Source organism: Simochromis diagramma, unplaced genomic scaffold (assembly GCF_900408965.1).
Source record: "Simochromis diagramma unplaced genomic scaffold, fSimDia1.1 OVJJ01000618.1, whole genome shotgun sequence".
Taxonomy (NCBI): domain Eukaryota; kingdom Metazoa; phylum Chordata; class Actinopteri; order Cichliformes; family Cichlidae; genus Simochromis; species Simochromis diagramma.
In genome coordinates this window covers 6179977-6194496 of record NW_024387423.1, presented here as the reverse complement: position 1 = coordinate 6194496, position 14520 = coordinate 6179977, and the positions used below count along the sequence as shown (strand labels likewise).

General features: G+C 39.4%; 1 protein-coding gene across 2 annotated transcripts in view; it reads left to right on the top strand.

The window, feature by feature from the left end:
- Window positions 1-14520, top strand: part of LOC120722043 (RNA-binding motif, single-stranded-interacting protein 3-like) — a 167923-nt gene that overhangs the window by 149036 nt on the left and 4367 nt on the right. For both annotated transcript variants that reach the window (XM_040012778.1, XM_040012776.1), the window contains exons 8-10: window positions 3236-3279; window positions 7312-7408; window positions 8460-8510. In XM_040012778.1, the coding sequence (XP_039868712.1) occupies window positions 3236-3279; window positions 7312-7408; window positions 8460-8510 (192 nt within the window). The remainder of the gene's footprint in view (window positions 1-3235; window positions 3280-7311; window positions 7409-8459; window positions 8511-14520) is intronic.

The window sequence follows — 14520 nt, the reverse complement described above, 5'->3', positions numbered from 1 at the left end:
CTTTAACCGCCACAGTAAATACCTTAATCACATTATTAAAAAGCTCAACTTAAATGTATTCACAATTAAATGTGGGGTATTTTGCACAGTGGATTTCACATACGCAGTGCCATTGCTTGGAGAGTGTACCCATATGGAAAAGAAATAGTAAAAACTTATATGTGATTACTCATGAAAGTGGCCACTTTCATGAGTAAATCATATAAGGCTTACATGATTTACTCATGAAAGTGGCCACTTTCTCATTACTTTCATACATTGTTTTAGTAAGTATCCAAAACATACAAGTTTCATTATATAATTTTTCAAGGGATCTTATATCTGTTTTCACTCTTATATGCTTTTCATACAAGTTTCACACAAGACAGATACAAACTTTATAAGATTTATATCTTTTCCATATGGGTAGCTAAATGAGCAGTTAAAGCACATACAGCCTTTTTTCAATGCAGGTTAATGTCCACACAGCTTTGCAGAAATGGGTAAAGTGAATATGTCATTTTATTCAGATTTCGCTTAAATACAGGCATTCATTTGCTAGGTAAAAATACTATGGAGCTGTGCCGGTTTTGTATGTCTTAATTTCCAGAGCACTCTCATTCCCAACGCGTAAAATACAATTTGTCACGTCCCAATGCGTCTCATCTCACCTGAAAGGTAGCCTTCCACTTACTCCAGATTCTCAATTGAATCCAATAGAATGGCACTCGCGGTGGTAACACGTCTACCTGTCTACCTCTAACCTTAACCTAAAGCCTATCAGGTAGTGTTTTCCAAAGTGATTCATGAACACAACGTAAAACACATTTGCATCTATAGATTCATTCAAAACCACTGTCATGCCTCTGAACGCCTAACATACTGATGATTTGTCACATGTCAGTGTTACGTGTTGGGATGAGAACGTGTTGCAATTTCACCTTGCTGTTCACGAAACAAAGAAAGGATGGGTGATGTCATCTGGCGGTGTAACATGTACAAACTAACAGTTAATTGTATAATGTTAAATGTATAATTATAAAATATAATAATAAAAATAAAATCATCAATAAAATCATAAATTTTCCTAATTATTTAGGACTATTTCTGTTGCGAACAAATCAGAATACTTTATTGATCCCTAGGGGAAATTATGAGGGGGGGATTTTCCGCTAACGTACTTCCCTCTTGTCAATGTCTGTGTGAACTTGAAATAAGTGATGACTGCTTTCAGTGAGACACCTCACACATTTGTCTGTGGCACATGTCTTGACAAGCCCCGCTAGGCCCTGAAGCATCTCTTCAGAGGTTTATGCATTTGTCAGAGCCAGGCCTCAGAGTCCAGGCTGACTTATATAATCTAATACTTCTGCTAATAGAGACATCTGGCCAGGGAGATGCTTTGAGGTGCTTCACTGCCTACTTATCTCAGTCAACTCATTCTGATACGAGTCTGGCCTTGGTACAGTGACGTGAATACGTGCGTTACACATGCAATCACACGCTTACAGAATTTGTTTTAGAAAATGGATAAGGGATACACATGCAGCTGTGTAGCAGCACAGAAAGACATTTGCTGTTAGATGAATGCAAATCCCTGGAGTTGATCAGTTTTTCTATTTGGTGTCTAGCAGTGCTTTTTGTTGCTTCTGGAGTCTATACCTACCTACCCAGCCTAGGCTTGGCTAAAACAGTGTTTGTGGAAAAACCAAACACTGAGCTGGGTTCAGCATCAGGGCACCCTTTCAACTCATGTGCCAATTTGGAGAGAAGAGCCTTGTGTAGAATGTAGAATAAGTACAAATGACTTGTGTAGGGCCGATAGATGGTGATGGGGTGGTGACAGAGTAAAAAAAAGATTAGGAGCAAACAGTTGTTTTAAGTCTGGTCCAGAATTGCCAAGAGGTAGTCAAGTGGAAGCAGATCTTATTCAAACCTCAAAGAGAAGCCCAGCCTCAATCATTTGAACATGGTAGAAGGAATGAGACAGACAGAAACCACAAAGGGGCTAGTGTCACTGATAAATGCTTGGCTAAACATATTTAGTCACTATTTAATAACAGCTTTATGAAGGGAAGAAGGGACAGAGGGAATATAGAAATATACTAATATAATGCTGTTGGGGGAAAAAATCCTTTAACTCAAAAAATAGATCAAAAAGAAAAGTTTGGGCTGTTTCAGTGAGTAGTTTGAGTGCTTTTGGCACTTTTTGACAATGGTCTGTGTGTGTGTTATTACTATTATATAACATTATCTTATTTACCACTGAAAGAGCCGCATTCATCCATATAGTACACACAAATTGGTACTCTACTTTGTGACAGTTTGTGTAGAAAAAATCTCTTACACTCTCAGGCACACACACAGATAAAATGTGTGTTAGGAACATGGGGGGCACCTCCCAAAAACACTTAAACTTGGACTAGAGAAGGCTGGGATCAAACAACTGGCCTTCTGAGCAGATGTCACTTACCTCCTGAGCCACACCCTTCTTATGGACTTTTGAGTAATCTCTAACTTTCCTATGTTGGGCTGTTACCTCCATTAATGCCAACCAGCGTGGATTTGTTTGACTTAGGTGGTAGTGCTGCAACTTAACGTCTTGTTTATTTATTTGAATGCTCCTCAGGATAATCAAACATGGTATAGTGTGAACTGATTTTTGTAAAAGAAAATAAAGTACCATAAAACTTCTATCCATCCATTCTCTTCCACTTATCCTTATCAGGGTCGCACTCATAGAAGCAATTTAGAATTACCAATTAACCTAACCCCAATAATTGCATGTCTGTGGACTGTGGAAGGTAGCTAGAGTACCTGGAGAGAACCCACGTAAACCCAGAAAAGCCCAGCCAAATAGTGGAGTTAAACTCATACCATAAAAGTTGACTTTTAAAAACCTTTAAGGAGAAACAGTAAAGAAAATCTAAAACGTTCCACTGTCTTTAGTCTGCTAAAATTCAGAGTCAGTTTGAACTGGGAACTTATTTTGTTCCCACCTATTTTATATAGTCATATAGCACATGCAACAATCGTCCCTCACTGACCTTCATGTGTTAGATTTTGTTGAGCATGTTAAATAAAATGAGTGCACTTATAAATGGCTCTTTTGCTCAAAGGCACTTATTCCAAATAAGTTTATTGTACATAAGAGCTTTTAGCTGGCTTATTTTGGAGTCTTTAGACTGTGGCGATTGTGGCTCAAGAGTTGGGAGTTCGCCTTGTAATTGGAAGGTATGTGTTTCTCTTTCTCCAGAGTGGTATGGCGTTGACGTATGACCCCACAGCGATGCAGAATGGGTATGTAGAAAGTTTTTTTTTTTCTCTTTTACCTCTCGCACGAACAACCTCAATCTAAAGAGTGTCTCCAAACTTGACTTTTTACTTACATTGTTACACGCAGCCTGTTCAAGAGTGACAGTATAAAATCCTCTTAAGATCAGTGCACTGAAACATGGCAACAACCTGCAGAAATATGCACAAGAGCACCTGCATGCAAACGAGAGGGTCACACATAACACACATATACCTGAACTGATGCAGAACACACATACTATCTGGCGTTCGCTCTTATTCTTACACCTAACTGATGCAGATGGAGCATTTATTTATGCACCTATGCATACAAGCTGTCAGAGTTGTAGGTTTTGATTGCAGACAGGAAGATGGGCGTTGTTGCAGTGCTGCTGTAATACTTTCGTCAGCCGAGGCTATCTGCAGTGCTCCCAAGTTGGTTGAGGAGAGCAGAGTGCCTGCCTGTTTCAGGGGGAAATTGGAGATTGGTGTTGTCTGGTAGGAATGCTGCTGGTGATGTGATCCCTGGAGATGCTTCCCTGCAGCTCTGCACTCTTGTTCTTCTCCTCCTTTTGTCAGATTGGTCCGCCACTTTATACCTGAAAGCCACTCTTTCTTTTTTCTTTTTTTCCCTAGTTCATCTGAAATTATACAGTCCTTTTTCTTTTCACTGTTTTTGACTTGTTTCTTGCCCTGTCCACATTGTTTTGTATTGCTCAATTCTTCTCATTCATTCTGTTTTCAAACAGCTGCTTTGCTTTCAGTCGTCTTTGGTGTCTTTCGGTGTGAGTGTGCTCATTCGTGCATGCATAAATGGGCACTCTCACGCAAGCATCTGTGTGCTTGCTGTGTGTAAGCCCTCTCCAACCTCTCTTCCGAGGTCATCGTAGCTCCTTCCGGCGAAGCACTAAATGACTGTGAAATGCTAATGCAGCTAATTAGAGAGGCAAAAAGCAGGGAGGGAAGTGGGTTGAATAAAAATGGAGGGCCGAGTGGGGTCAAGAGGAGGGCAAAGGCAGAAATAAAGTCAGTCCAAGGAGAGGGGAAAGGTATGAATCAATTACAGGTTTCACTGTGAGCTCGAGGACAACTGTTTTTTTTGTTTTTTTTGTTTTTTTTGTTTTGTTTTGTTTTTGGGTTATTTTAAAGCATCCATTGCCAGACACACATTGTTGGAAAGCTTATAGTTTGTCTTATCTTAACCTACTTTTGCTTATTCTGAATATACTAGCTCCCATTAAATGTATCTCCTGTCTTTTTTCTTGCCCTTTTTACTTCCCTTTTCCATCTATTGGAAAAGTCACTGGGGTCAACACTAAATCACTCAGTAATTTTTCAGTGTAAACGCCTGACAGGGCATTAAATCACACTAGGGATCCACAGAGGTTTTAAAATTCAGTCCTGTAATAATGTTCTGTTTGCAATTACATGTTTAGTGCATTGTTTAAATAGCGGTGCCGGGGTCCCCATTGACAGTTGGCTGCTCAGGGCTAATAGCCTACATCAATAACCTTGGGTCTGTCCTCTGCCTTCTGCTTCTCTCTCTCAATACACATCAGTCTAATGAAAATACAATAAACACAATCAGAAAACCACATTGAATAACCTGGCCCTGTCACCTCATTTGTATTCATCAGTGACAGTAATACAGTATCTGTAATGTAAGTCATTTATTAACTGTACAGTGAAAAAGATGGATCCATAGCACCGCATTATTGTTTTTCTCTTGATTCTCATTCATGACAAACAAGTTCCAGTTTGTACTCCAGCTTATCTACATTTATTTAAACCCTGCAATATAATGTCATGTCTAAAGTTGGAATATGCAGTTAATCTCAGGCAAAAAAGAATTGGAGACATTTTTGAAAGTGAGTTGTAGCTTAGAATAGCCCTCATTAATAAATAGTAAACTGTAAAACTACTTGGTTAGATCTCTAAATACATTGTATTGCCAATCAAAAGGGCAATAAAACATTAATAAATTGGAGTTAGTTTAAAATCAGTCTGACTATTTGCAAACCTTATTATCACACCAAGAAATTTGATTTCATCCACCATTTCTTTGTTCCATCGGTAATGACACCAAACTTCACATTTTTACTGCTATTTCTTAAATATTTTGTTTTGTATATGTTCAAAGTTATTCCATTGACATTAAACCATTGTTTAAATTTGACTGAGTCATTGACAATAACAACAATGTATGTAACTTATTAGCAGGACAGTGATATCATAAGCAAAATGTACATATAGATTTTTTTCTGAATTCCGATTACCATTCATGATTAAAATGAAAAGTTCAGGACCTAGCATCGATCCCCGTCCAACTCCAACTGTACATATTGTTTTCTCATAAATAACTCTGGAACCAATTATAGGCTATACCTCTGATGCCATAGAGCTACAATTCAGAAAACAAAATACTGGGGTTCACAGAACAGTCTTTTTCCTTTTGCACATATATTTTCTATGAAATCTATACTAGCCATTTCTGTAGATCTTTGCTCTTTCTGAAGCTGTACTGATTTTCACTTTGCAACAATACGACTAATGTTTGCTTGTTGCACATGGTTAAAAGTAGACAAAACACGCAATCGAGCCGCAGATGAATTAGAACCAAACCTGCCACGAATTTCTTTTTCTGGTTCAACAGAAGTGAGTCATGTTGTGTTAAAAGAAATAAATGAACAAATAACTGGCGTGTGTCTATTATATATGTACAGCTACTACTTAGGCCTCGGCACACCAAGTAGGGCATAAAAATCCAACAGGGAGACTGAATGTCTGTGAGAAGCACAATCACGCTCTGCAGCTTATCGCAGGCAGTTGGGAACCGGCTGCATGCACAAGCCTTGAGCCGCAATAGTTTAAAAATATCTGACGGTTTACATCTCGCAGTTGAGGTTCAAAACTGCTCATGCCGTCACTGACTGAACAAATGTAATGTGAAACAGAATGTGCAATAACAGAACAGGTGGGTACCTCAGGAACCCATTTCACCCTTGAAATGAGATGTGTGCATGTGTCGCAGGCGACTACCACCACAGTCCCTCTAGGTTTTTCTGTCTTTGGCTGAGCCCCATTGTCATCTCCATGCATGGGCTATTACTATATGTTGTGCTCACTGTGGATTTTAAGAAATAATATGGAGCGACCTAACAGTAGTTTGAAGTTCCCTTTTAAAAGTAAATTAAAAATGAGTTTATCTTTTTATTCAGGTAATTTTCTTCCCTGATTGAGAAACACTTGATATGTGGCAAGTACCTTTTTTCTACAATCATGGCTGTGTTAGAGATGGATAGGGTAGGGCTTCGCTTTCTGTCTCTGGCCCTTGGTTTCCCCTCCCCTCACTGGCTCCATTATTCAGTCAACAGACACTTTGGGATCGATCGGGCACAGCAACACGGCTTGGCGGATGAAACATGTCCTCTCTAGGTACACAATGATAAATAAAGCAGTGCGAGCCACAGCATTCTGCAGCTGAGGGGGTGAAATGGGGGGAAAAAGAGATCAAAATGAGAAGGGCAAATAGAGGCATAGAAGTGAATAGATTATAAAATGCAGATGTTACAGATGCAACCGATGGGAAGTAGGGCATGCGTAGGTGGAAACATAAAGAGCAATACTGAAGTATTTCACCCACTCACACATTAAGGTAATAATTCATTATTATGCGTAGCAGTGGTGCAGACTCCTTTGTAACATGATGTGTAGTCTGGTGCGGTGTCAAGTCTCATTCTAAGATGTCTTTGATTGTGCTACATAGAGTGAAGCTGCAATATTTATTGTTTCCATGACAGCCTTGATGATGTCTGATCCATTTTGTCAGTGTTGTCTTGAAGTGTACTGGGTAGTTCAAAACAAACTGAGACAAAAGCCTCATTTTCAGCATTACATGTGGTTATGTAGGGTGAGCTGAAACTGCAGAGAAACCTCTGGATTGTTAATACACGAGTTTTGTTCCCTCACAGGTGATTATTAGAAGTTAGATGATGTGGACAGTCAAAATTAAAATGTATATGTCTTGTGCTTTCATAGGTTCTACTCTTCTCCATACAGCATCTCCACGAATCGGATGATTGCTCAGACATCGATCACACCCTTCATTGCTGCCTCTCCTGTCCCCACATATCAGGTGAGTTTAACCTCTCAGAAGTTTGATGAGTGCCGTGGCCTACTTAAAACCAGAAAATCCCATTCCTGACTCTATGTAGAGTAATTCCTGGATGTACAGGTGGAGTTTGTCATACTTAACCAAAGATATGAACCCAAAATGAAGTTATCAGCTCTGTGGAATCAAGGCAATTCTTTGTCTAGCAATGATAAAATGCAGGCTTACGTTGCAGAACTCCTCCTATCCATCTCCCATTCTTGAGCACAAATGCTGCTTTTAACTCTCAGCTCTCATGTGTCGCACCCGTTCTCTTCCACACACAAACCATATCAAGTTATGTCAGAGCTGGCTGGCAGCTGCTGTACCCAAAAACAAGATGGAGCTTTAGAGCTCTATAAGAAACCCAAATTCAAAGACTCATGACTTAAAGCATCATGCTTTATAGGGAAAAAACATTACCTTTCATTGTTTTAACTCATCATTGACAGACGTAGGTAAGAGATCATACAGATGCAGGTACAGAATGCATGCATACAACAATAATGCATGAGACAAAGGGACCCTCAGAGACTCATTTCTGCCTTCAGTTTGTTAGAGTTGAGCGGTCGGAAGGAGAACAAGATGAAAGTATGATTTGTGGCCAACTTAAGCTTTGATGATGAAACCCTCACTGTGAAGCAGTAATTGTTAAGACTGTTTTGCTCTCTGTGGTCTTCATATCCTTTTATAATTACGACAAACTTTCTGTATAGTGGACCCTTAGTTACTGCTGTAATATTCTTTAAGACATGCTGCCGCTGGGACTGAGGCTCTGAAATTGGCTTGTAAAGGCTTGAGATAATGATTAATTTTCTTACTTCTCTTCTTTGGTTTTCTCATTTTCACTCGTTTCCTGTCATTCTGTCTTCCAATTGTCATTCTTCATGTTCTCTCTTCCTCAATTCTTTACCCACTTACAACAATCTTGCTTTTGATCTTTCCTTTCCTCTCATCTCGTCATGACCTCCCCTCTGCATCATCCTACTCGTGTCCGTCCTCTCCTTCTCCCTTCCCTTCTCTTCTCTTTCTTCAGGTTCAGAGTACATCTTGGATGCCACATCAACAATATGTTATGCAACCTACAGTAAGTTTTTAAACCAACATTTCCTTTGTTTTTAAGCCTCGTTCTGTAAAGTCTTGTTCTCTATTTTCCAACCCTTTTCACTCACTCCTTTATATATATATATATATATATATATATTTAAATATATATGTATGTGTATATATGTATATATATATGTGTGTATATATGTATATATGTACACCTGTCATCTCTGAGTGTACAGCATGTGTCAATTTTTCTCCCTGGCATACTCTTTTTGTCTTAAAACTTTCAGTGTGTGTGTTTAATAGCTTCATTACTCATGTGAATGTCAGTGGCAGGATTTATGGGAGAAAAACTACAAAAGCTTTTAAAGCATAGGCTGTATTGGTCTCGAGGACTGCCTGCAAATGCTTTTATAACAGTATTTAATGTGCCCTGCCTTTTTCTTCATCAAATGAGTATTTAATAATTCAGGAATGAAAATGTTAGTAATAACAACAGGTCACCGACAAGTTGGTATGAATCACGAAAACTGTGAAAAGCCAAGTAATAAAAGGAAATTCTTCCAATAAGTGCTTGAGAGCCAAACCCAGGTCAGAGAAGGAAAATAACTGTAACCCTTAATCCCAGCCCCACTCTGCTGAATCAGCCTGTGAATAGCCTTCTCAAAGGACCTCAGAGAGCTTGGCGAAACTCACTTTAGAATCTGTAATAAAAGGTTGCTCCCTGCTGGTTTTGAATGAAACTGCATGTACAAAAACAGGTTTCCAGAAGGCTAGTTTAAAGCACATTATTTATCTATAAGTCAATGTACATGTGTAACTGCTGCTCAGTTTCATATAGTGATGCATAAAATTTGCATATCAAAAGCAGCAGTGCATCTTTGTGTATATTATGCATAATGCAGTGATGTAAAATCCAACCCTTGGTGTTTATAGCTCTTTTCCATCCATCCTTGGCTAGAGCTTTCTCTCACATTTTGTCTCTCATACACATAGCTTTGATTGACGTGCAAAAACGTTTTAAAACACACCCACACATTCTGTATATTTACATGAGGAGTCATGAATCGACTCTGAGTGTAGGTGTACAGTCAACATACTCTATAAACCCACACTTACCTACAAATTCTCTCTTCTTTTGGCAAACACAAACATAACCTTAACACAAACTGTGGGCTTTTCCTTCCTTTGATACAGGGACTATATACAGCCGCTGTATGTTATTAAGCCTCCACAGGCTTCGCTCTAAGCACAGTCCAAAGCCTCAGTCTCTCTGACATTCACTGACTATTGTAGCATAAAATATAAAATCTCCGTGCCTTCATCTTGTCATCTGGCAAAGTACTGCATTGAATTAGTGGAATTAGAAAGCTATATCATATAAATTGTGGAATAGTCCAAGCTTAGTCCTGCTTACAAGATGATTACTTCTCAGTGTAGCAGGACCGATGCATTATGAAATCACAGGCAGAAGAGATTCATATTACAGTAACCTTGAAAGTCTTTCAGATAAAATTTAACTTCTATCTCCTCTTAAACATTTGTTCAACAATAGTTTAAAGGTCTATATCATACACTATATGGACAAAAATATTCATGTTTCAATTCTGGTGTCTTTAGTCCCGTGGATGCTGGCTCGTTCTTAAGAGCTCACTGAATTTGAGCATGGTGCTGATGCCTGTGGCATTAACATCAGAACTAAAACTGTTACGCAGCTCCTGCAGCTCTAATGGTGCCCCAGTACCTTCGTCAATATAGTGTATCTGTTAAAGTAGCCTGTAAGAGATGAATGTGCTTACATTCAGGGGGTTTATCTGTACACCTGTGCTAAAAAAGGTTGTATGATTTTGTTCTGTCATTCATGGGGTGAAGGAGTTTATCGGGGCAGGTACGTAAGGCGGTGCAAATTTCTGCAATCGTATCCGCCGTGGTTGCCAAAAATCTTTAGTGTTCAGATTTGTTGCTCCTCCTCTGTTGTTCTCTCTCCCTGTCTTCTGTCTTGCTCTTTATGTCTGTCTGGCAAATCTTAAACACATTCTGTTGTCTTGTCTGATTAAAATTATGTCTCTGAGCGGGGATAATACCCGTCTGTAAATGTGTTTTCAAACAAATGTCCCATCTAATTATTTGGCAGGCCGCTTGATATGACTTCCTAAGACTTGGGAAAAGACAGGGTGAGCTTGAGCAGAGATTGATGGTTTGGAGAAAGAGAAAATAAATAAATAAACACGGCGGATTTGACAAGGAGGACAGGGGCGAGAAGGAGGCGCAGGGAAAGAGGAAAGAAGGGATTACAATGAATATATTGAGAACAAAGAAACGAAAACAGCCGCTGCAAAAGCATGTTTGGGCTGTGCACATCTGTTCTCCACCCTTGTCTATGTATAGACAAATTCCCTGTTAGACAACAAAGATGAGGGGTAGTTATTGTATTTCCTGGATACTGAAGAGCTTGACAAATTAAAGCTGCATCAGGGAGGGAGACTGAGAGACACAGCAGCTTAAGTCTGTTCCTATGGTAGCAGAGGCTTCCTTACTGCTGTACTGCAGTTAATGACTGGTAACTTTGATAAATGGTATGCACTCATTGACACTTTTAGCTAGATGAACATGCGCACACCTCCTCTGGTTAACAGTCCATCATCTACTTTGAGATTTTTAAACGCTTGTGGCACCAAAATTGGAATGTGAGACACTCGGTCGCTAAAGAAATTAATGAGTCTAATTAAAAGGTTAGAACAAGAGAACAAACATCAATGCTGTGTGCTGTTTTCATGGATTAAAAATGCACATACGCTATTGCTCATAGGTTTGGGGTCAACTAGGATATTTAAATTCATGAAAACTTAATTTAACAGATTTGCAGTGAAAAGAAATAGACGTTAATGACATTAGATAAAAATATTTTTGATTGATGGAACAATTTTGTACTGTGTACTTTCTCAGTTTTGCAGCCTTGCAGCCCTTTGGCACTCTGGCCATTTTTCTGTTCCCATAACAGATCAGTAGTTAAGAGCCAGTGACTGCGCTGGCCACTCCATTATAGGCAAAACACCAGCTGACTGCTTTTTCTGAGTAGTTCCTATAAATGTCGGAGCTGCTTTGGAAATCAACTCCAGTCCTGCTGTATCCACAGGCACTGTATGGCACTACAAAATAGAGTGAAAGCCTTCCTTTCTCTTGTTCAAGATCTTTTGCTGTACAAATCTCCCACTTTAGCACGACCAAAGCCTCAAACCATCAAATTTCCTCCACCACACTTAGCAGATGCTGTCAAACACTATTCCAGCATCATTTCATGTCTGAAAACTGCTTACGTCTGCCCAATATTTGTGTGTTGTGTTTTGGGGATTTTTTTCCCCTGTCTTTATTTTCTACTTTTATTGACTGATCACAGTTATGGCTTTTTGGACAACTCTTCCTAGAAGGCCAGCATCTAAAAATCACCTGCAGGCTGGTGTTTTACAGGAACCATTTAATGCAGTGACCAGTTGAGGACCTATGAACGATCTTTTTCTCAAACTAACCACTTTGTACTGTCACCGGAGAATACTACACAATGCTGACATAAACACCGAAATTTCAGATTGTTCAGTTTGCCTGGTGCAATAGCATTTACTTCTTAAAACAAGAAAACAGAGTTATTTTTTTTAGTCATGTTGAGTGTAATCAAAACCAGGAACCCTTATGTTTCAGACACAGAAGTAAATTTATTGCTTATGTAATCAGTACAATCATTTTCAGCTGTGCTAACATAATTTTAAAAACTGGATTTTAGGAGGGGAATTTGAATTTTACATGATAAATTTGCATTAGGTTACATGTTTTGTAGTGTTTTTTTAAATATTACTTTAAAATAATACATTATTTATGGTTAAGAATTGCATTTTTAAATGGTCATTTGTAAAATTACTGATGAGGTTGACGTTATTTCAAATAAAAACCAAATGTGCTTTACTTTATTAAAAGGAGCAGTAGAGGCTCACACAACTGTGATTACCGGCAGACACCAGTGTAGCTACACACTGCCTGATTAATGTACACACACATTAAACACACCTGTACACACACTGCCTTAAGGATTGTGCATTTCTGCGCCTTGGTGGGATGCCCAGATTACTTGAACTGCCTGTCTTTACATCTTAATTAGTGAGAGGATGTCTTTGTGCATAATTACTCACAAATCCCCCTACAGGAAATGAATGCATTAGCCAAACCACCCAAAAAAAAAAAAAAAAAAAAAATCACACACACACACAATCAATGCTGCTTATTGAGGAGGGCTGTAATGAGACATCTAAAGAACTGGGATTTCAGCTCTGCAGGAGACAAAGGCAGTGTACAATATCAGGGCTTGCAAATAGAGCTCTATACCTCACGTTTGTTTTGTTTTGTTTCCTAACCGCGAGATCCCGTGTGTGCAGAACTGTCACAGGTGCATGCCTGCGGGTGCATGTATAAAGCCGGGAACTAAGGAGTACTTGTCTGGTTTTACGCCGAAAATCCAGTGTACTTTGTGTGTTGATAAAGCAGTGATAAAGAGGGTGTGGTCTCAGGAAATCAGCTTATAGAATAATAGAAACATCTGCTACGGTGGTGTGCTACGACTAAGGTGGTCATAGCACACCACCTTAGTAAGAACAAATAATGCCAATTCAAAACTCTTTGCATTCTCACGCACATGGAGCGCCCATCATAAAAACAGCATTTAGGGGTTTTCTCAATAAACGAGTATCATTATCACTAATACTGTGTATTTGACGCTTTCAGACTGCCTGCAGCAGTCAGTCTGCTTCTCTTCTTTAATGGGAAAATGACAGGGGAGAGGGAGAGAGGGCAAGTTCAAAGTTGAAGTAGATTCTGTGTGGGGTTTTTGTTGTTTTTTTTTAAGTCATGTCCTCAGGGAAACGATAACTGTCATGTGGGCTCATTTATCGCATACCCCAGGAAAATCGTCTGATGCATTAAAAACACGCACACCATAACATACAACTGCACTCATTACATACTAATACATAGTGCCCGGGTGCAGACCCATACAGAGTTGGAGAGTTGATCACTTGTAGAGCTATAAATCAGAGCAGACAGCTACTCATTGTGGGTTTCATTTTTTTGTTTCTGCCAGGAAACCTGCTGTGAGATTGGATGAAGTGAAAGAAAGAGAAAAGGAGGATGAGAATTCATTAGAAGAGAGAACGTATTATTTAGATGGTTGAAAAGCTCGGGTGTTAATACGATTCTGGCTGGTAAATTTACCTGCATGAGCCAAAGCTTTTGTGCAGGTTTGAGGGTAGATCTGTTGATGCATCTGTTCGTGTGTGTGTGTGTGTGTGTGTGTGTGTGTGTGTGTGTAAGGCTTTCGTCTCATTCACTTGTAATACTGAGGAAAGTGTTTACAGAGCATTTCTGATGCTGCTGTGTTCTGCAAACAGATCTCTCTATGAAGACAGCAGTCAGGAAGAAGAGCATTGCACCTTTGTTAACAGCTCTGACAATCTTTGTTTGCACAGTGTGTGCACGCGTGCATGTTTTTTTCCTGTAAAGCCTGCAGTCATAAGGGTCTTACCTTACAGAATCTTAACTGTGAACAACTCTGTCAGACTGTATATGCATTCAAAGGGAGCACTTCAGATATCTAGAACTTTCCTTGTTTTGAAAATGTGTGTACTGTATGTGCTTATGTGTGGGTTTGTTGTTGCGAGCCTCCCAGAGAAACCCTACAGATTCAAAGCTGTTAAGTCGTCTGCTGTACAGCCAGGCGTGTGCCTAAAATACCTAAATTTAATACTTGTGTTCTTCTAACGTTATGTCTCAACTTGAAGCTGTAGAGGTGCTGACTGCTCTCAAGAGCAGCACCAATACATAACCACTGATGCTGTCTGTGCTCATGGGAAGTGTAGTTAAACATCCATCACAAATAACCAGAGCACACAGTCTCCTATTAAATCTTTACAGAGCTGTTGAAGTTGTAGCAGAGCTGTACTGGAAAAGTAGATCTCAGCGCATCAAGGTGTTAGACTGCTTCAAAGGCCTTCACACTCAAGAGA